Genomic DNA, 20,697 nt, shown 5'->3' with positions numbered 1-20,697 from the left:
GTTCATAAACACCCAGGAGTGTCCATTAACACCCAAAAGCATCCATGAGTGCCCATTGGTACCATCAAATACCGTCTAAAGTGAAGATCATACAAGAAGAAAGCAACTGAAGACACTCCTTTTCAGAGGGAAATATGACGCTGATTAGAAAATATTAAAAGACAATTATTATAAATTCAAGAAGCACCCTATTATGAAAAATACAAGAGCCTGCTTGAGGGATTCGTCCTTGTGGAGGGCTGTACATAAACCAAACTAAGTGAACAGTCGGCACACCTTATTTTCTCTCCTATTACAAGCCTTATAATGTTATCCACTTGCTTCCGCGCCTGGCTCCCATGCTTCCTTCCCATGCCATCGCCAGTCTTGTGTCTGGATTAACAAAAATTAACCTTCCAAGTGAGTGTTGTGTAGTAATTGAAGTGATTATCCAGCCCGCCGGTTCTCCTAGATCAAAGTCACTGACATACTCCTCTGCATCTGGGAGAAATCATACTGTACATCCAAGGGAAACTGGTGGGAATTACCCCAGGCAATTTGCCCCCTTTGTCAAACATGTTGTATATTCACAGGTATTGACGCAGCCACTGAAAAGGTGTCTTAATGAAGGTATAGTGTAGGTGGCAGCTATCCGGCCCGTTGGATATCCTAGACCTATGCTGTAGGTCCAAGGGAGTCCAAGGGGTCTTTGGGTAGTCGACCCCTCAGTCCTATAGCCAATCCTAGGTAACGACAGACAGCCAGTGGAAAGGCAACCTCCCGGGCACCTTGTTGCTCCTGAACTTTCAGTGGTTGCCAAGCAGCCAGTTGCCCTTGAGCACTTAGTAGCTCCTGAGCATCCAGTAGTTCCCCAGGTGCCCATTTGCGCTGCGCCCATGCTTACAGAATTTTATGAACATATCTAGAACCAGGTTTTTGTCAACCATTGGGCACGAGTGCCAGAATTTATGACGCCAACTCACAAGAAGCTCCTGCTTCTTCGATTTTGAATCCGTCACTAGATTCTGCAGCCCTGACCTTTGTGATTGGGGATGTTTTTGAGGAGTCTGACTTGTTTGGAGCAGAGAAGGCATGTATCTTTAGCGTTCCTCCCTCTATTACTTTGACGGATCTATCCTTAACAAAGTTTTTATTCAGTGTCTGGCGTTTCCTGGAACCAAGAACGAGATTCATCACCTAGGTTTGTCGCCCAGTTCACTCTTGTCCTTGATTTTGGAAGAGAGAGGTATGTACTCTCACCTTTCTACTTTCAGATCCTGATGATGAGCTCCTAGTGCCCATTCACAATCTTTAGTTTCCCTGTTGTATGAATTTGTGGCTCTTATGGATCCTTTCAAGATTCTCCTTTCTGCTACGAACCATCCTGCAAAGTCTTCGGTCTGTATGAGGTGTCAGGTCATCAGGATACCCATGTGTCCACACGACTGAGAAACCACAGACTTGACAACTGGTCTGCAAGGTCTGAGAGGCTGCACCATAATTTGCAAGATTGCTCAGTTGTCTGCAGAATGGAGACAAGCAGAAAGCTGGGAGATGGAACCTTCTAACATATGTTGGAGAGCTGTAAGTCTCTCTTTTGGAAGCCTCAGTGCTTATATTGACCTTAGTTTACACCTGGATGACAGTACAGTGGATCCCCCCAAATTCGCAGACTCACGCATTCGTGGATTTCTCTCTGGAACATATCCCCCTATTATTTGTGGGACATTTGTATATTCACAGAATTTTTCTATGAGAAATATCCACAATTTTTTGTGATAAAAATGCGTATTAAAAAACCAGGTATAAAAATGCTTAGTGGGTTTCTCTCGAGTTTTAACTAGCAAAATAATGCATTTTGAGCATTTTTATTGGGGTTCCAACTATTTGGGGGGGGGAGGTTCTGGTACGCATCCCGCGAATAAAGGGGAAAGCTTGTTAATCTCTCATTTTTTCTCTTAAGTAAGAGAACCTCCACTGTGAACAATTCGGGTTCAATTGTGATTAAAGTCATCTTAGCTCTTGTGGACGAACTGAGACCAGGTCTTTCCTAGTGGGTAGATCTAGCATCCCCTGGTCAGGTGGAATGAGTTCATTTGGCAGCCCTACTAGGATCCTCTTTGTCTCTCCTGAGACTCTTGAAACTTCAAAGAGCTTGTCAGTAAAGTTTTCTGCTAGAAGTATTGCATAAACTATCATTGTTACAGATTTCGTTCTTCTAGCGTAGTCTACCAGTGGGCCATTTTTTAAAATGGGGTTGCAGTCTTTACCCCTTCTCTTAGAAGAATTCTATGGCCTTTTTTTGGATGCCCCTTCTGTACCTGAGGAAAACTACATCTTTTATACTCCATCAGTGAATAGTATCGGACTATGCTTAACCAAGTATCTATGCACAGGGGCTCAGCTTTGATGACCTCATCTAGTCTTTGGCGTGTCCAAGCAAGGAAGGGATTAAGTCTCCTGGAATATGGATGTACAGGCAACCCTCGGTTAGTGGCAGGGATTCCGTTCCTGGCTGCTGACAGTAAGTGATTTTCGACACTAAGCGATTTTAAAGCCTACGGCCGCCGCACACCTTCTTTCGAAATTCTAGACCAGTTAAGAGCGCCCCAGACCAGTCAAACAGCGCCTTAATCCTGCGATGACGCAATAAGTAAAATTATATTTATGCTGTATAGATCTATAGAATTTACTATAAAGTACATTGTAGTATTATAAATACTGTAAAGTGAAAAAAGCCTAGCTTTAATCCTTTGGGTGTCTAGGGTATGTAAAGATATAATAAGGTCTTATACAGTGTACAGGTAGCTGTAGTGTTCAAGTTATGATAATTCGTCTTACGATAATCCGATTTATGAGAGAACAGATTATAATAGCCTAACTTTATCCCATCTTCTAGTTACATAAGTTCAAAAACAGCAAAAGAGATTGATGAAAGTATGGTTTTAACGTTATACTCGTTGCATAAACGTATACAGCCATGAACAACCGAACGTGAAACGACTTTTTTTTTCTAAGTACACCTGAATTCGATAACATCCGTTTGGCTTGTATTTCAATCCTTGTACTATAGTACACTATTACCGTAGTTGTTATAAATAATGTTATGTAGAATAGAACTGAGATATCTTAATGTAATAACTTTATTCGCTATAGATCAAAGATCAATATGGATCAAAGATCAATATAGATCAAAGATCAGTATAGATCAAAGATCAATCGGGAAATATACTGTTAAAGTCAAACCTAGTTATAACTGAAGCTGAGAAAACTGTTCATGCTGCTAATGACTACGTATTATCAAGGTTAAAACTCCAGTAAATGTATGCCATCAAACACAACCGTAGACAAAATTGAGATAAAATCTTTTTAATCAAAACTACTGAGCTTGAAAGAACACATTTTACTGTTGGTTTCGTGCTGATATAAGATAAATAACATAAAGTTCGTATTACGATGATATAAAGGAAAATTGCGAATGGAATCACATAATTTTTTTATGCAATAAACAGGCCACCAACGTAATCTGTTACGAAAAAAAAAGTGCACAATCACAACGAGATATTCAATTCATATTTCCACCTAAAAACACGTCGTATAAGGAAAAATAACCTTGTCTCATATAAGTCAGGTATCTAGATATTCGTTTATGCCAACTAGAAGCAAGAAAATTCACTCAGAATTGCGTTAAATATGGCAAAACAATCTCGTGTTCGCCATCAGCTGATTTGAAACCAAAACGTTGGACGCTCCATGGAATACTAGCTTAGATTTGCCGTAGTATTTTATAATACAATAATATGAGAATACATACAATAAATTATTGGATACAGTGAAGTAATGTATAACTTTTTAAAGGATTTATGGAAAAGATGCATAATTAATAAAATAACACCATGCATTTTTCGGAACAGTGGCGGACATGAACAAACATGAAAAAACATCCTCTGACAACGTGGAGGGTAATTACAAAAGCTGCCTTAATTTGTATCATATTTATGTACAAAAATAAAAATACCCTATACGTAATATATTTTCATACACATTTTAAAACATCAGAGCATGAACATTTATAAAATTGACACATCGATCGCTAAATTTGCACTCTTTTTAACTCTATATTTTTGGAAGAGCGGTAGGTAGCTGTTTACAAGAATGAACATGAAAAAACATCGTATTTGATAACGTGAAGGGCAGTTTCAAAAGCTGCCTTCGTATCATATTTCTGCGCAGAATTAAAAATACCCTATACATAATACATTTGCATACACATTTTAAACAGTAAAGCATAAACATTTTTAAACTCGACACATCGATTGCTATATTTGCACTTTTTTTAACTCAAAATTTTCGAAGAGTGGCAGGTGGAGGCTTACAAGAATGAACATGTAAAAACATCATATTTGATAATGTGAAAGGCAGTTTCAAAAGCCGCCTTGTATCATATTTATGTGCAGAAATAAAATTACCTATACATAATACATTTTCATACACATTTTAAACATAAAAGCATGAACATTTATAAATCGACACATCCATAGCTAAATTTGCACTCATTTAACTTGATATTTTTGGCATTGAACAGCGTCAGAGGCATATATTTTACCCTAATACCTATGTAATAACTCTTAATACAATTTTTTAATATCATTTGCATAACCTTTATGGGCTGAACGGTATTTCTACAAATGTATTTACTTGTTAGACTTAACTGCGCTAGCGGCGCTGGTGACCAAAATTTGTTCCGTAGAAATATGTACCTTAAAATGCCTTGTTTTTTTCAGGAATATTTTTGACGACAGCCGTAAAACCGGTTTGCCATTGAGCGATTGCGCTGTTAACTGTGGACCGCCTGTATGTCCTTGTCCCTTGCGCAGTGAAACCAGAACTAGCTCTCCTGGTGTCCAATTCTTCTAGAGCCAGCTAAAAGTCTGGCTCCCAGAGTCAGGGCTTTACAGTGCCTCAAACTTCTAGCTTGTCCGACGCGCAGTTTGCCAGGTGACAACTACAATCTGGTGTAAGCTGCTGTCTGATACCAGCTATAGACCCATGAGCCTCGAGCTCATTTGGCGCCCAGGTCACCTAATGCCCTATTCATTTGGCGCGGTTAACAGCCTGGCGCCATCTCTTGCACTGAGCTCCCTTTAGCTCCTACGAGCACCTACCAGTCCTGAGCTCACAGCTCAATTGGCGTACAGTGCTTCTGGCACCAGCTACAGCCTGTCACCAGATTGTTCTTAGTGTCTAATTACTCTCCAGCTTTGTGGAAAAATAGGAAGGTCTCTGTCCATTTGGAGTTTTCAGAGGACCATCCTTTGCATATAGCTGTATGGTAAGATCTGTTTCATCCACTGATGAGAACGCATTACTTATGTACTTTCACCTTGAGGCACATCAGAAATAGGAGCGCAGTTTGTCTTTATCTAGTAAAGCTAAGGATGTCAGAGTAACCTCTACTCCTTTAGCTTAATATATTTTATGCTTCGTATGTCCATTTTGCTTTTTTGTGTAATTGTAGTTGCCATACACAGCCACATACGCTAACAAGGCCATTTTTAGCATCTGCAATAGTAAACAGTTCTGGTTATTTATAGTTTTGAATCACATGAACCAATTGTGAGTTCAACTTTTTTCAAAACATTATAGTGCCCATCTTATAGTTTTTTGTTAAGTAAAACACAATAAAAGAATATGAAATCAATGATGCTTATTTTTTTTATTGATTGTAATATCCTATGAATGGTGCATGAAAAATAGAGGACATATAGTTATTTTAGCCAAAAATGTAGGTAGTATGTCAAGCAGAGGCAAATCTTGAACATTTTTAAGCAGACAACATAAAGTTAAACTTAGAGAAAGAAAAAAGATGGACATTTGTGTATATACCATGAATGAGATATGCTGTAGCCATGTAAGAGAAATTGAAATTTTATCTCTAGTTATTTTTTAAGGTTAGCCTTGGTTTTTGTGTGCTGGTAAAGCCTTGGGTTTTCTGTGCTTGAAAAAAGTCTTTAGTGTGCCACTTTTAGCATGCATACCAAGGTTTGCTTACCCCTGAATTATACTCTCACAGGGTAGTCCCCAATGCTCCTTCCTTCCAGAATGCCTTGAGTGCAACCAGTGCCTTTTGATCCAAAGAAGTGACAGTTAATTGTCGTGTCCTGTTATCTTCCTGGAAGGTTGCTAGCTAACCAGTACAGGCAGTCCCTGGGTTACGACGGGTTTGGCTTATGACTTTCCGAGGTTAAGGCACTTTTCAATTATATTCATCAGAAATTATTTCCAGGGTTATGACCCATGTTCCAGGGTTACAGTGCCTACAAGACTATTTGAAGGTTTTTTGGATGAAAAATGCAATAAGAAAGCAGTTTACATAGTTTTCAGTTCACCCAAAGCATTAAAAGTAAGGTTTTCTTAGGATTTTTGACAATATTCCAGCTTACGACGATTTTCAGCTTACAATGCCTCAAGAACGGAACCCCCCTCGTAACCCAGGGACTGCCTGTATTATTTAATATCTCTATTTTCTCCTTAATATGAACTGCTGGTGATTAGTTTGCTGCAAATTTAGGTTAATTAGTAATTTTTTTGTGTTAAATTAATTTTGATAAAAATTTCTTCCAGGTTATACCATTTTCAAAGAAACAGAAATGGGACGTTGGGTCCATCTTGTGTGTGCCTTGTACATCCCTGGTGTAGCTTTTAGTGAAGTAAGTAGATTTCTTGTTGATATTCATAATAAGGTTTAGGCAAGTTTTACTTTCATGTGTACTGATATGAAATTATTATGTGAATATAATAAATTCTAATGGTCAAAATTTTTCCACTCTTGTCCCATCCCTTCTTAGAAATTTGGTCCTTAGGATTTGGTCAGCTTGTTACTGACTAAATCTTGAGAATTTGTTAGCAAATTACTTGTTATTCCCATTGGTATTGATACTTTTCTGCTTATCAGCTTCAAGAGGGCTCTCGTAACCTCTCCGGATGTTAGGCCAACATCCTCCTATACATATTCATTTTCAGCATTCAGAATATTTTCAAAATACTGCCTCCAATAGTCCAGTTAAGCCTTTCTTTTTTTATCTGTGTACTTTATCTCTTACTTTTCCATCTTCCTTTATGCACGTTGCTATTCTGAATATTTTTTCTCCTTTAACCATGTCAAATAGCTATCAAGTCTTTGTTCTGTTAAGTATTTTCTCCTGTACAGTGAAATTACTTGTCAGAAAATAAAATTGTGCATAACTTATTTGAAAGAATGCCGTTATTTATGGATGCTTTATAAGCCACATATTCATGTATATTTTCAAATTTTCTTTCCTTTATAGGTTGATAAGTTGTCTTTCCCAACCTTATTCGAGATGCCATACAACAAATGGGGTTCCAAAACTTGTTCACTTTGTGAAGATGAACGTTTTTCAAAAACTGGTGTTTGTATCGGTTGCGATGCTGGGATGTGTCGTGAATATTTCCACGTAACATGGTATGTATGCCCATCGTGTACTGCATTGCTAGAACTGCTATCTTTGGCAAGTTTTTCTCCACTTATTTCATGAATGTATTGAATTTATGATTATTTTCCTGAACTGTATTTGGGAGACCTTATCAGAGCAATTTGTGAAACTCACTGCTTGTGAATATAATTATAGATATTTTTCAAAATAGGAATGCACAGATACCAAATTTTTTGGCTGATACCGATACCAACTTTTAAAGCTGATACCAATATCGATACCTGTTCCCTCCATAGACAGTTATTTAGGAGAATATATATTGTTACTAAAATCATTCTTGTTCTCTGGGTATTGTACATGAAGGTTCAAAAGTTGAAAGGTCATATACAGTCCAACCTCTTAAATCCGGAAACCTTGGGACCAGGCCACTGCCGGACCACAGAAAATCCCGGAATATACAATACATCCCTAAAAAATTAAGCCTTTAGGTAAACAGTCTTGGAAAGTATTTCCACATACGTACTAATAGCCTAGTTTCCCACTTACCCTACTACTTGGCTAAATTCTGACACTGCTTTTTATCGTTTTATTACTCATGTATTTTAACTTGATCATTTCATAACTTTATACTGTATAATTTTCTTTAAAATAGTGTACTTTAATACATTTTGACTATATTCATGAGTTAGCCTAATCATAAGTCAACTACTACAGTACTCAACGTCTCAGAATCTGCACATTATTATAGTTGACTTTCATATCCTTAATTTTATATCTTCATAATTATCGCTATTAGTTTATTTGTTATTTATTTTTATTGTAGATGGTAGTAAGATGAAAAAAATAATTAATGAATTTCGGCGATCACAAGGCATTTGAACGTCACCGTCAAAATGTAAACAAAGCACACTGCCATCTCTTGAGGAAAATGAACACTAAGCTATTCGCTTCGCTAATGAAATAAACATTTTCTAGCACAGATGAAAGATTGATGCTTATGCTTCTTACCTCTAGCATCATTTGATCTCAAGGGTGGCATATCGAATAGACAAATACACAGTTACACAAAAGAAATTATAAAAAAGGTATTACCTGTGTGTTTCAAGCACACTCACAGTAAGGCATTCATTTTATGCCAAATGTCTCATTGTTTTGATTAAATGTTTTGATGTGGTAGAGCCTTCTCAAGTGGTATATTTAAAAATATATATTCATTTGTTTAAATTTAATATCAAAGACATTTCACTTCACATATTTTCATTACTTACAACTATTTTCATAAAGACAAAGGAGATGTGGCATAATTTTTGCTGTCCAATATCGATACCTGTTCCCTCCATAGACAGTTAGGAGGAGATATATTGTTACTAAAATCATTCTTGTTCTCTGGGTATTGTACATGAAGGTTCAAAAGTTGAAAGGTTCATATACAGTCCAACCTCTTTAAATCCGGAAAACCTTGGGACCAGGCCACTGCCGGACCACAGAAAATCCGGAATATACAATACATCCCTAAAAAATTAAGCCTTTAGGTAAACAGTCTTGGAAAGTATTTCCACAATACGTACATAAATTGGTTCTATTAAGTAATCCCAAGAAAAATGAAATGCCAGTACATAAATAGAAATAGATTAAGAAAGGACCACAGTTTGTTTCTCAGTATAGATCAACAAAACGTTCAACTCAAAAAAAGCACAAATCCCTTTGCAAGTTCCAACTCATACTGGACCTTGACCATCTGCACTAAGATAAAATTATAATTTTATTAAAGATAATATTCAATATAATTATATTAGAAATGAAAAGAGGTACAGAAAATGAATATTATCCCAAACTTTATTTTGGTGGGCTGTGTTGATATTTACATTTGTTCATATACAAAGCAAACTCTCAGTCTTAACATTAGGATAAATAACATAGTGCCAGCTGGAAACCATTAAAGTTAAAAAAAATTGTGTATGGAAGGGACTATTGACATCTGTGCTTGGTCATGAGTCAGTCATGTGGAGCCACCCACATACCCCTCTTTAACTTGTGACCCTGTTAGTTATTTTCTTACTGCCTTTAAGAGAGGACTTGCTTCGCTTTCGTCTTTTTAAAGCTGGTTTAGTTTGCCCGTTTGCTTGAATCTGTTGCGTGTGGAATTTCCGGGCGATATTACGAACATGGAGCCTTCTCATGCTTCGATGGGATTTCCTGATATCACAGGAAGCAGATAAACATCTGGATATCTTTGCCTTTTTTAATGTCAGAGTACACAGAGCTGCATCCAATGTGTTGTAGCTCATAGGTACAGAAAACTGTTCAGATCCAGTTACTTCACCACCTGTACTATTTGATATTTTGCATATACCATCTGACTTGCTTATGGATTCATAACTTGGATGTATCAGGAGGTGTTTTGGGAGGTAATTTTGACTAATTGTGCTCCTTTCCTTGCGGGGAGGGGTGGTGCATTGTCATCATGTTTTCGTTCCAGATACAGAGGCAGAGTTGATGGGGTGTGCAATCGGCGTTAGGCCTATCAGAAGTACCAACCCTAGAAGGGCAGTTTGGTTGCTATATGACATCGCGCTTCCCTCCAGGGTCCCTCACTATGGATGTCCCTTCTACCCTGATCCGCACTGAATGGTGGTCGAATACTTCGACATCTGTAGAGAAGCAGATAGTATAGCACCTCAGCCTGCTGAGGTAAGGTTGCTATGCCTATAGGAATAACAACAGCAGCCTTGTGCGCCCTGTCAAGTGCTGACGTCACATTCAGGATGCTCAGTGACGTCGTAAACATGGTGCCTGCCATGATGTCAAAGCTGCGGCCTGCTTCTTCGATGTACAAGAGTACTGTACAACTACAGAAGTGAATGTCATCAGAGGAATATGTTCCTCTCTGGCAATTTAGAACATATCTGTTAAAATTAGCACGAATGTTGGTTCGTGACCGTATCAAATTATTTTCACGTTCTACATGAAGAATTTTACCCATAGTTCCTTGGACACTTAATGGGAAGGTTCTGTCAGAACCTTGTGCTTCTTCAACTTGTTGGTTGACGATTGTCGTTGGAACAGGCTGAGTCAGGAAAGAAGTGCCAAAGAGCCCTATTCAACAGAAACGAGAGAGTCCAATGAAGGTGGGAAGGCAAGAACCCGTGACATTAAAGGAATGAACTCATATTGGGCAATTTAAGAAGGCGTCTGTTCATTGAATTTTGAGAGATGGTTCATTGTAATAAACCACGTTCAATTCTCTGTACATTAAGGATGCTGCCCAGAGGTCCTTGGACACATTTTCCTTGGGTCCTTTGGTGGCTGCTCAACAAATTGTGTAACTCATCCAGCACCCCTGACGGGTCAGTATCTTGCTTAAGATGATGGTATGAATGTAAAATGGGTGAGATAACTGGTCTCTTTCCTTTTCAGATTTCTTTCTCCGTCTTTACTTCAGGCAGTAAGGAGAGAGTACCGTCATAAGCTGAACAGACAAGATACAGGCGAGTGAAGTAGCCATACTGTTAGTTATCATCAGTGTAAGATACCTATCAGTAGCAGGACATTCCTCTCTTTAGCAAGGGGTAGAGGAATGATAACCCTACATAAGTAGATACATTGGTTGTTAGTAGAATAGATATTCTTAACTTCCTCAGAGGCAATGAACTATATATATATATATATATATATATATATATATCTTAATATATTATATATATATATCTATATATATATATTATATATATATACATATATATATATATATATATATATATATATATACGTATCTCTCTCTCTCTCTCTCTCAGATTCTGAAATACTCATCAGTTGTTTCTTAGAACACTGTTATTCAGAAAACTGATCAAAAGTGGCAAACTTCCAGTTGGATAATAGTACTTACCATCCACCAAAAGTAAGTCTATCCTAATGTTAAGACCGAAGGTTTGTTTCGTATATGAACAAATGACAAATTTTTAATCAATTTATATTTTTCATAACTAACAAACCTGAGGTCTTAACATACTAAGGCCCACCTCTAACCACTAACCTGGGTTGGAAGAATAACTAACAGGGTCACAAGTTAAAGAGGGGTTATGTGGGTGGCTCCACATGTCTCGTGACCAAGCACAGATGCCAATAGTCCCTTTGCATACACAATTTTTTTTTAACTTTACCAGTTTACCAGTTTCCAGCCGGTGCTATGTTATTTATCCTAATGTTATTAAGACCTCAGGTTTGTTAGTTATGAAAAATACAATTGTTCATATATGAAACAAACCTTCGGTCTTAACATCAGGATAAAGACTCGGCGCCAGCTGGAAATTGGTAAAGTTTAAAATAATTGTGTACGCAAGGGACTATTGGCATCTGTGCTTGGTCACGAGACATGTGGAGTCACCCACATACCCCACTTCAACTCGTGACCCCGTTAGTTATTTTCTTACTGCCTTTGAGAGAGGACGTGCTTTGCCTCCATCCTTTTAAAGCCAGTTTAGTTTGCCCCCTGTTGTTTTGAACTTGTTGTTCATTTTGGAATTCCCGGGCATGTGAACATGAAGCCTTCTCATGCTTCAAGACTTCCTGGATATCACAAAAAGCAGATAAACGCCCAGATATTTCTTTGACGATTTCGACGTCGAGGTACTCATCGTGTAGTAAGTGCAGAAACTCTTAAGGTACAGTTAATTCGTTGCCTGTGCTTTGGAATATCACATATTCATATGGATTGCCTGTAAATTCAAAGCTTGGATGTATCAGGATGTGCTTTGTGAAGTAATTATGATTAATTGTGCTCCTTTCCCTGCGAGGAGAGGTGGGCATCGCCCCTTTCCCTGCGGGGAGAGGTGGGCAACGAACATTGTTTTTTAGAGAAATTACAAGTGTTAGGAGATATAACAGTCACATAATGGAAAAAACACGTCTTTCCTCTGTATCCTTCCGTTTATGTGTCAACAAGCTTAGGTGACTGGCTTTGACGCCAGTGCGTTCTCCTGCCAATCCTGGAAGAATAGGGACTTCGTGGCCGATCCTCGAGCCAAGAGAAGTTTCATCTCCATCTTCGAGCCAGGACTGTTACATGCCTAGTACATATATGGAAGTACAAGAAGTAGTCGTAATTGTCGAACAAGTGAATGATGGAAGCTTAGTCTAGTGTGGCTGTGAAGAGTTGGAGAAGGCTACAATCAGGGACTTCGTGACTGATCCTTATGCCAAGAGGAGAAGAATAATTTCTTCATCTTCGAGCCAGGACTGTCACATCCTGGTAAAGTAGAAATGCCACAGAAGGTTGGGTCTCTTGATCTTGGCTGAAAGAGCACCATCAACAGCCTCACGCTTCCATCAAGTGTGATGACGTCATAGCCAAAACCGCTTTCAAAATGGCTGTAATCATGAAGTCACAGCCTACTACTACCAACCTCTCGTCGTCTTCGGTGGCATCATTATTTTACGCTTTCATTTCGGTAGCACACACTTATGGAGAAATATGAATTTTCTCGTAGGATAAATGGCTGTGCCGTTGTGCACTCCAGTTAAGTTTTGAATAAGAAAGCTTAGGCAGTACTTTAGCTCAGTCAACTTTAGACAGTTGCCATTTAGGTTGTCAACAGTTCAGTGGTAGCCTAGGTTGTGATAACCATGTCGGCTGTAGAGCTAGGTATAACGGGCCGAAGAGCTGTAATGGCCGTAGAGCCATGACGCCTATGTGAGCTATGAAGGGCTTTGGAAGCATGACAACCATCAGGGCTATAATAGACATGAGTATTATGAAGCCCATGAGGAAATGAAGGTCATATGAATATGACGATCGTAAATGATGTGATGGTCGTAGGGAATACGACGGCTAGAAGGATCAGGAAGGTCGTAGGAGGAAACTGTGTAGAGAGTGCCAGGTGTACGAATAGTTCGTAAGGGCGCAGTGTTGCCAACTTAGACGGTCGTAGGTGGCAACTGTGTAAACAGTGACGGGCATAGGAATCGTTTATAAGGGCGCAGTGTTGCCAGTTTAGATGAACTTTATACATACGCCAATGCTTTTACAAACTTTTTTTTTCCATGGACTCTAGATGTCAGAGTAATGCAATATGATAAAGTGGCTCTCATATTTGTATATAGGATTGCAAATAGACACGTTCTCAAATCCTACTGACTATGTATTAGAGAGCCAGCCATCGGTGGCCATCAGAGATCAAAGATGCCGCAGCTGTAGGGTCAGATGGCCATGACGCACCTGGACACCTGGACGTTTGTCAGAGGATAGAAGTGAGCTAACGTCACCTGTGGCTGAACACACTACATTAGAAGTGGAGGAAGGAGAAAATCAAGAGTTTCTGACTTTAGTATACGGAGGTGATTGATTTGATTTGTCAATCCAGTAACCTTTCGGGGAGCACGGAGACACCTGCCAGTATGCTTCCTCTGGAGATTGACGTGGTGTTTGGATTGAAAAAGGATATGGAGGTGTCGTATGAATTACCTTGTTCAAGTCATGTGAAGTCCGTTTTACAACACGTAAATGCACGGATTGCTCGAAGGCTATGGATTCCTCTTAGTAATCGAATACAACCTTATTATTATTATTAATAGGGGTTAGTTTTTCCAGACCTCTGAGTCTCACGAATACAGCCTGCATGGTGGGAATTAACATACTTTGGGTTGACCCCAGAAAACTTCAAACCATTAGAGGTAAGAAGAATTCCCTTGTTTTATATACTTGTTGGTATAATCTGGTTTGTTGCTATAAGAATATTGACCAAACACTTCACCTCTTACACAAGTAGTTAAAAGTTAATCGTAAGATTGGTTCCTTAGAAGTAAAGTACTGTAGAACCATTCTTCTTAATGAAACCACATGGAAACTTAAGGGGGCTCGGCCGGAACCCCTATATATGGGGGTATAGGGCGAAAAATTCAGTCATGAAAAAATTCATGGAGCTTCATATGGCAATTGAGAATACGTATATGAAATATTTCGTCAAAATTCCTCTTACTTTCGTAGTTACAGGGTAATTAGTAAACATGAACTCAATAAGCCTAAAACATTCATCCGTACAAGAAAATGCAATATTTCTTCTGTTATCGTAAATTTTGATAATTATTGTCAAAGAAATTGTGAGAAATGGTATCTGTAGAGATTCCGTGGGCCGTAGAGGGGAGTATCACTGTATCAAGTTTAACCATGATGATCAGTGTGAGCACAGACTTCAAGTAGTCTACACGTTCGAGTTCACCTCTGACATTTGCTTGCTTTTACATATGCTTATCTATGTTTCTGCAAGAATTTCATCATGCCAATGAGGAAAAGACAAGGAAAACATCTCGCTAACATAAAGACGTAGAAAATTCGCTCTAATATGATTACAGAATATCATAATATATGCGACATTAGCGTAGTTAGTGAAGAGAGAGAGAGGGAGGGTTGCGTAGTAAGTAAACGCCCCCGTCTTGCCTGAAGCACACGTCACACTGTCCCCCAGGCTACGATCTTTGAGCAAAGGGATCTTAATTTATGATAAATAACATAGTTTTGTACATGAACTTCCCTGCCAGATATATACATAGCTTACGACTCTGACGTCACGACAGAAAATTCAAAACTCGCGGCACACGCTACAGGTAGGTCAGGTGATCTACCTTACCCGCCGCTGGGTGGCGGGTGTAAGAACCAACCCCCCTTTCCAGCCAGATTTTTCTCTGTCGCCGGCTTAACAGCACCTGTTGTTAAGTCCTCTCGATAGTGGATTTATTCTCGTCGCCGACGATTCTTGGATTGACTAATTTGGTGATGTACCCTTTGTTCGTTGGCTTGGCATACGCTATTTTGGATCGTTTTTTGGATTGTTCTTTGCTTTTTTCTCATAATGGCTGATTCTGAACTTAAGAAATCTTCTATGTTTAGAGTATGTTTGAAGAGTGAATGTAAGGTGAGGCTTCCTAAAGCATCTGTAGACCCTCACAGTGTGTGTATGAACTGTAGAGGGAATGAATGTTCTTTTGTTAACCCTTGTCAAGAGTGTGAAAGGTTGGATGAGGACGGATGGAAGTCTCTTTCTTCCTACTTAAGGAAGCTAGAGAAGGATAGAGCGCGTAAGGCTTCTTCCAGGGAGTTCAAGTCAGGTCTTTGTTAGCGAACTTGATGTTGAGAACCCGATAGTGACGTAGTTTCCTTCTCCTGTTTCAGCCCCTGCTCTAGCTTGGAACCCGAAGATTCGTGTTATGAGAACGCAGTAAGGAGTAACGAGAGCAAAGTACGCTCTTATAAAGGTAAGAGTGACAGTGCAAGTGATAAGTGCAGTGGAGGGTGCGTCTGACAGGCTCACTAACGCTTCTAGGCCTAGACCTCTTCCAGACTCCCAGACCCAGTGGAGGAGGAAAGTCGAAAGCCGCAGGAAGGTTAGGGAGAACCCCCCACCGGTCAGGCGTCCCCTCGGGCAGATTCCCTGTTGCTCGTTCCCAGGCTGCCTTGGATAGAGCCAAGAAGGAAGTGTTGAGACATTGCTTCTCGTCTTCTTCGTCTCCTTCTCCTAAGCGTTAGATGGAGCGCTTCGGAAGGTCTCGCCCTCTTCAAGAGAGCTTGGAAGGAACCTTGCGCCCTTCCTTCCAGCCCCGAATAACCTTCTCAGAAGAACCAGAGATCGAGCGTAAGAGAACCAGGAGATCTCAAGGATCCTCTTCTCCTTTCCACGCTCGGGCTTCTACTCCTGCCAAAGAGTTTGAGAGATCGCCAGCGCGCATCTTGGCTGGCCTACAGGCGCAGATTTCTGCTTTAGCCAATTCTTTAGCGGGGAGTTCTCACCGTCGGAAGGACATCTCTCTACCGGTGAAGAAGTCGAAGAGGGATTCTGCGGGTTTTTCGCCTAATGCAGAAAGAGTGCAAGAGCCTCGCAGCAGAGCCTCTTTCATTAAAGAGAGACTCGGTCGCTCTCCGAGCAGGCGCTCCTCTCACGCCAGCAGACGTAAGGATCTTGACAGGCGTTCTTCTCCTGAACACCGCTCTCCTAGTTTTAGGGAGGATAGACATCGCTCTCCGAAGACTCGCTCCTCTTCTTGTAAGCGTCAAGAGTTTGACAAGTACCAGGATTCTCGTTCTGTCCAGGATCGCAGTAGGCGCTCTTCGCCTGGAAGCCGCTCTCCTCTGCACAGGCGCACGGAGACTAGTAGGCGTTTTTCTCCGGATTTTGTTTCTTCGCCTGAGATTCGTTCGCCATCTGTCAAACTCAGAGAAGATAGTAGGCGCAAAGAGCCTAGCAAGAGACAGACTAGACTATCTCCTCCTTGCGAGCGCACTCGATCAGATAGGCACTCAGTACCTCGCAAACGCTTTGCGTCTGATAGATGCTCTTCTTCGGAAGACTTTTCGCTTTGTGACAGGCGCCAAGAGCCTGACAAGCGCGTGGGATTGGACAAGCACCAAGGGCTTGACAAGCGCTTAGAACTTGACAGGCGCCTAGAGCCTAGCAGGCGTAAGGTTCCTGATAGGCGCTCTCCTCATACTAGGAGCCCTTCAGTTGTCTCGGACAAGGATTTTGACAGACGCGCCTCCTCTAGCAGGCGCTCTATTAGTAGGCGCTCTCCCAGTAGGCGCTCTCCCAGTAGGCGCTCTCCCAGCAGGTGCTCTCCCAGTAGGCGCTCTCCCAGCAAGCGCTCTCCCAACAGGCGCTCTCCCAGCAGGCGCTCTCCCGGTAGGCGTTCTCCTGGTAGGCGCTCTCCTAGGAAAAGCTCTCCTATAGACAGCCGATCTTCCAAACGTCTTTCTTCGGAAGAAGGACATGGTGCTTCCGAGGAAGATCTTCCAAAGGATTCTTCAGGTTCCTGTTATAAGAGATTGACTGAACTCCTCTTACAAGAATTTGGAGAGTCTCTTTCAGCGGTTGCACCTCCGTCTCCCCCTTCCTTATTTTCTACAGCCAAAACTACGAAGACGACGTCGGTGGTGAAGATGAAACCTACGGTGTCAATGAAGAAAGCGCTCAAGAGCTTCGACGATTGGTTGGTCTCTAAGGAGGAGAAGGGGAAGACAGTTTTTTCCTTCCCACCTTCCAAGCTTAACCGGAAAGGATGGGATGTTCTGGTACGAGTCGGGGGAGCCTTTGGGTTTGACTCTTCCAGCTTCTGCAGACTCGGACTTCTCTTCGTTGGTGGATTCCGCGCGTCGTTCGGCACTTAATTCTGCTAAGACGATGTGGGGAATGAGCGAACTTGACCACCTTCTGAAGGGAATGTTCCAGGTTCTGGAAGTGTTTAACTTCCTCGACTGGACCTTAAGGGTCTTAGCTAAGAAGACGAGGGATCAAGACTCTTTATCTCCAGAGGATTTACATTCAGTATTGTCTTGCATGGACAAGGCAGTGAGAGACGGTTCTGGAGAGATAGCTTCACTTTTTGGGGCAGGAGTTGTTAAGAAGAGGGCAGTTTTCTGCTCCTTTTTAACCAAGGCGGTGTCGCATGCGCAGAGATCGTCGTTGTTATATGCTCATCTTTCGCAGCAACTCTTCCCCAAGAAGATCATCAACGACATTTCCAATGCTCTTTCTGCTAAAGCGACGCAAGATATGTTGGCTCGCTCAGCGAGAATTCCTAAGGCTTCCTTTCAGCCTAAGGCGAAGAAGGAGACGTCGATCAAGCAAGAGCCCTTTCGAGGAGGCCCTTCTTCCCGCGCTTCTTCCTCCAGAGGAACAAGACCTCCTAGAAGAGGAAGGACCTTCTCTCGTTCAATCAGAGCGAAGAAGTAGTACGAGTGTCCTCCAGACTGCAGTAGGTGCCAGACGTCTGGGCACAGAAGGGGGCGGACAACTGGTCCCTCTCTATAATCAAAAAAGGATACCTCATTCCCTTCGTGTCGAGACCACCTTTGACCACCACACCAAGGGAGTTAGTGGCCAGGTACAAAGACCCCCACATGAATCAGGCCCTTGCTCTAGCAGTAGAGCTGATGCTGGAGAAGCAAGTGATAGAGATGGTGCAGGACCCTCATTCCGCAGGTTTCTACAACCGTCTTTTTCTTGTGCCCAAGAACTCAGGAGGATGGAGACCGGTTCTGGACGTAAGCGCCCTGAATGTCTGTGAAGAAGAGAAGGTTTACGATGGAGATGACATCCTCAGTATTAGCGGCCCTTCGTCCTGGGGACTGGATGGTGTCACTAGACCTTCAGGACGCTTATTTTCATGTGCCAATCCATCCTTCTTTGTGCAAGTTCCTGAGATTCATGTGGAAAGGGAAAGTGTTCCAGTTCAGGGCTTTGTGCTTCGGCCTCTCCACAGCCCCTCAAGTCTTTACAGGGCTGATGAAGAACGTAGCCCAATGGCTTCATCTCGAAGGAGTGAGAGTGTCCCTTTACTTGTACGATTGGCTGATCAGGGCCAAATCAAAGGAGAAATGTCTGGAGGACCTTCACATCACTTTGACCTTAGCGAGTTCTCTGGGTTTGCTGATAAACTTCGAGAAATCACAGCTAATCCCCAGCCAAGATCGTATTTATCTGGGGATTCGGATGGTTTCTCAGGTTTTTCGGGCTTTTCCATCCCCGGAAAGGATAAACCGTTGTGCAGAGAAGGTCGCAACCTTTTCTAGAGAAAGATGTATGCACAGCGAAGGAGTGGATGAGTCTGTTGGGGGACACTCCTCGCTGGAGCAATTCGTTTCTCTAGGGAGGTTGCACCTCAGACCCCTACAGTTCTTCCTGAATCGGAATTGGAATCGGGGTGCTCAGGACCTAGATTTTGTGTTCAAAATCTCGAACGAGATAAAAGAGGATCTCCTTTGGTGGGCAGACCCTCTTCTTTTCAAGGAAGGCATTTCCTTACGGTTGAAGAACCCCGACCTAGTCTTATTTGCAGACGCATCGGACAAAGGTTGGGGAGCGACTCTAGGATCCAGAAGTGTCAGGCGCCTGGATGGGGGAACAGGTGACCTGGCATATCAACAAAAAAAGAACTCATGGCGATTTGGTTAGCCCTCAAGGAGTTCGAACCTCTCGTTCAGAAGTCTGCATTCAGGTCAAACGGGACAACAACCACAGCCCTGGCTACATTCGGAAACAAGGGGGGACTCACTCATTCTCCCTGTACGAAACAGCAAGAATGCTCCTCTTGTGGTCGGAGGAAAGGGAGATAGTCTCCTCACCAGGTTCGTACAGGAGAAAGAAATATCAGATCAGAGCAGATCTGCTCAGCAGAAGAAAACCAAGTCCTTCCCTCAGAATGGACCCTTCACAGTCGGACGTTATTGCCAGGGACTTGTGGAAGTCATCTTGGGGCAAGACCCTCATCTGGTACCTCTTCGCAACTGCCAGGAACCGCGGTGAGGATAAGCACCTGTACCTGGGGGTTCACCTGATTTCAGAACCCAAAAGCAGTAGCGAGGCGTAGGAAATAAGGACGCGTTCCTGTTGGACTGGAGCAACCTAGACCTTTATGCGTTTCCCCCTTTCAAGATTCTAGGGGAGACTCTAAGGAAATTCTCAGCGTCAGAAGGAGCAAGGATGACCTTGATTGTTCCATTCTGGCCCGCCCAGGACTGGTTCACAGAGGTACTGGAATGGTTGGTAGATGTTCCAAGATACCCTGCCACTAAGAGTCGATCTGCTCAAACAGCCCCACTTCGACAGGTTTCACAAGAACCTCCCCGCTCTCAGTCTGACTGGATTCAGACTATCAAGAGTCTGGTCAGAACTAAGGGGTTTTCGGCAAAGTCTGCAAGAGCAATTGCCTAATGCACCGAAGACCTTCCCACCCTTCCAGGGGTCTACCAGTCGAAAGTGGGATGTTTTTTCAAACGTTGGTGCAGGAATCAGAACGTTTCCTCCTCCTCCAGTACCTCTTTGTGACCAGATAGCCAGATTTTATTATTTTCCTGAGGGAAAAAAATGCAAGTTTGGTAGTCTCAACCATTAAGGGCTACAAGAGTATGCTATTTTTCTGTGTTCAGAAACAGGGGATTAAACCATCTCTGAAGATAAGGATCTGCATGACTTAACAATCAAGTCGTTTGAGACTTTCCTAAACGGAACTCTTGTTTAACACCAAGCTGGAACGTGGATGTAGTGCTATCGTTTTTAAGATCCGCTAGATTCGAACCCCTCCATTCAGCTTCCTTCAGAGATCTTACTATGAAGACCTTGTTTCTCCCGTCTTTCTTGGCCAAGAATGAAAACCCCTCTTCACCTTGGCCCAGGAGCTTCGAAATTAAAAGCTTATCCTCTCTAGTTGGAGTAGAGAGGAGAGGACCCTTTGCCCTGTAAGGAGCTTAAAGTTTTATCTCCAGAAGAAGATAAAATTGGGG

At 41.7% G+C, this 20,697-nt stretch overlaps 1 protein-coding gene across 1 annotated transcript in view; it reads left to right on the top strand.

The window, feature by feature from the left end:
• Positions 1-20,697, top strand: part of LOC135221239 (uncharacterized) — a 217,346-nt gene that overhangs the window by 53,707 nt on the left and 142,942 nt on the right. Inside the window, exons 4-5 of the mRNA XM_064259055.1 lie at positions 6,604-6,689; positions 7,308-7,462. Of these exons, the coding sequence (XP_064115125.1) occupies positions 6,604-6,689; positions 7,308-7,462 (241 nt within the window). The remainder of the gene's footprint in view (positions 1-6,603; positions 6,690-7,307; positions 7,463-20,697) is intronic.

Source organism: Macrobrachium nipponense, chromosome 2 (genome assembly GCF_015104395.2).
Source record: "Macrobrachium nipponense isolate FS-2020 chromosome 2, ASM1510439v2, whole genome shotgun sequence".
Classification (NCBI taxonomy): domain Eukaryota; kingdom Metazoa; phylum Arthropoda; class Malacostraca; order Decapoda; family Palaemonidae; genus Macrobrachium; species Macrobrachium nipponense.
This window is presented reverse-complemented; position numbering and strand designations above follow the sequence as displayed.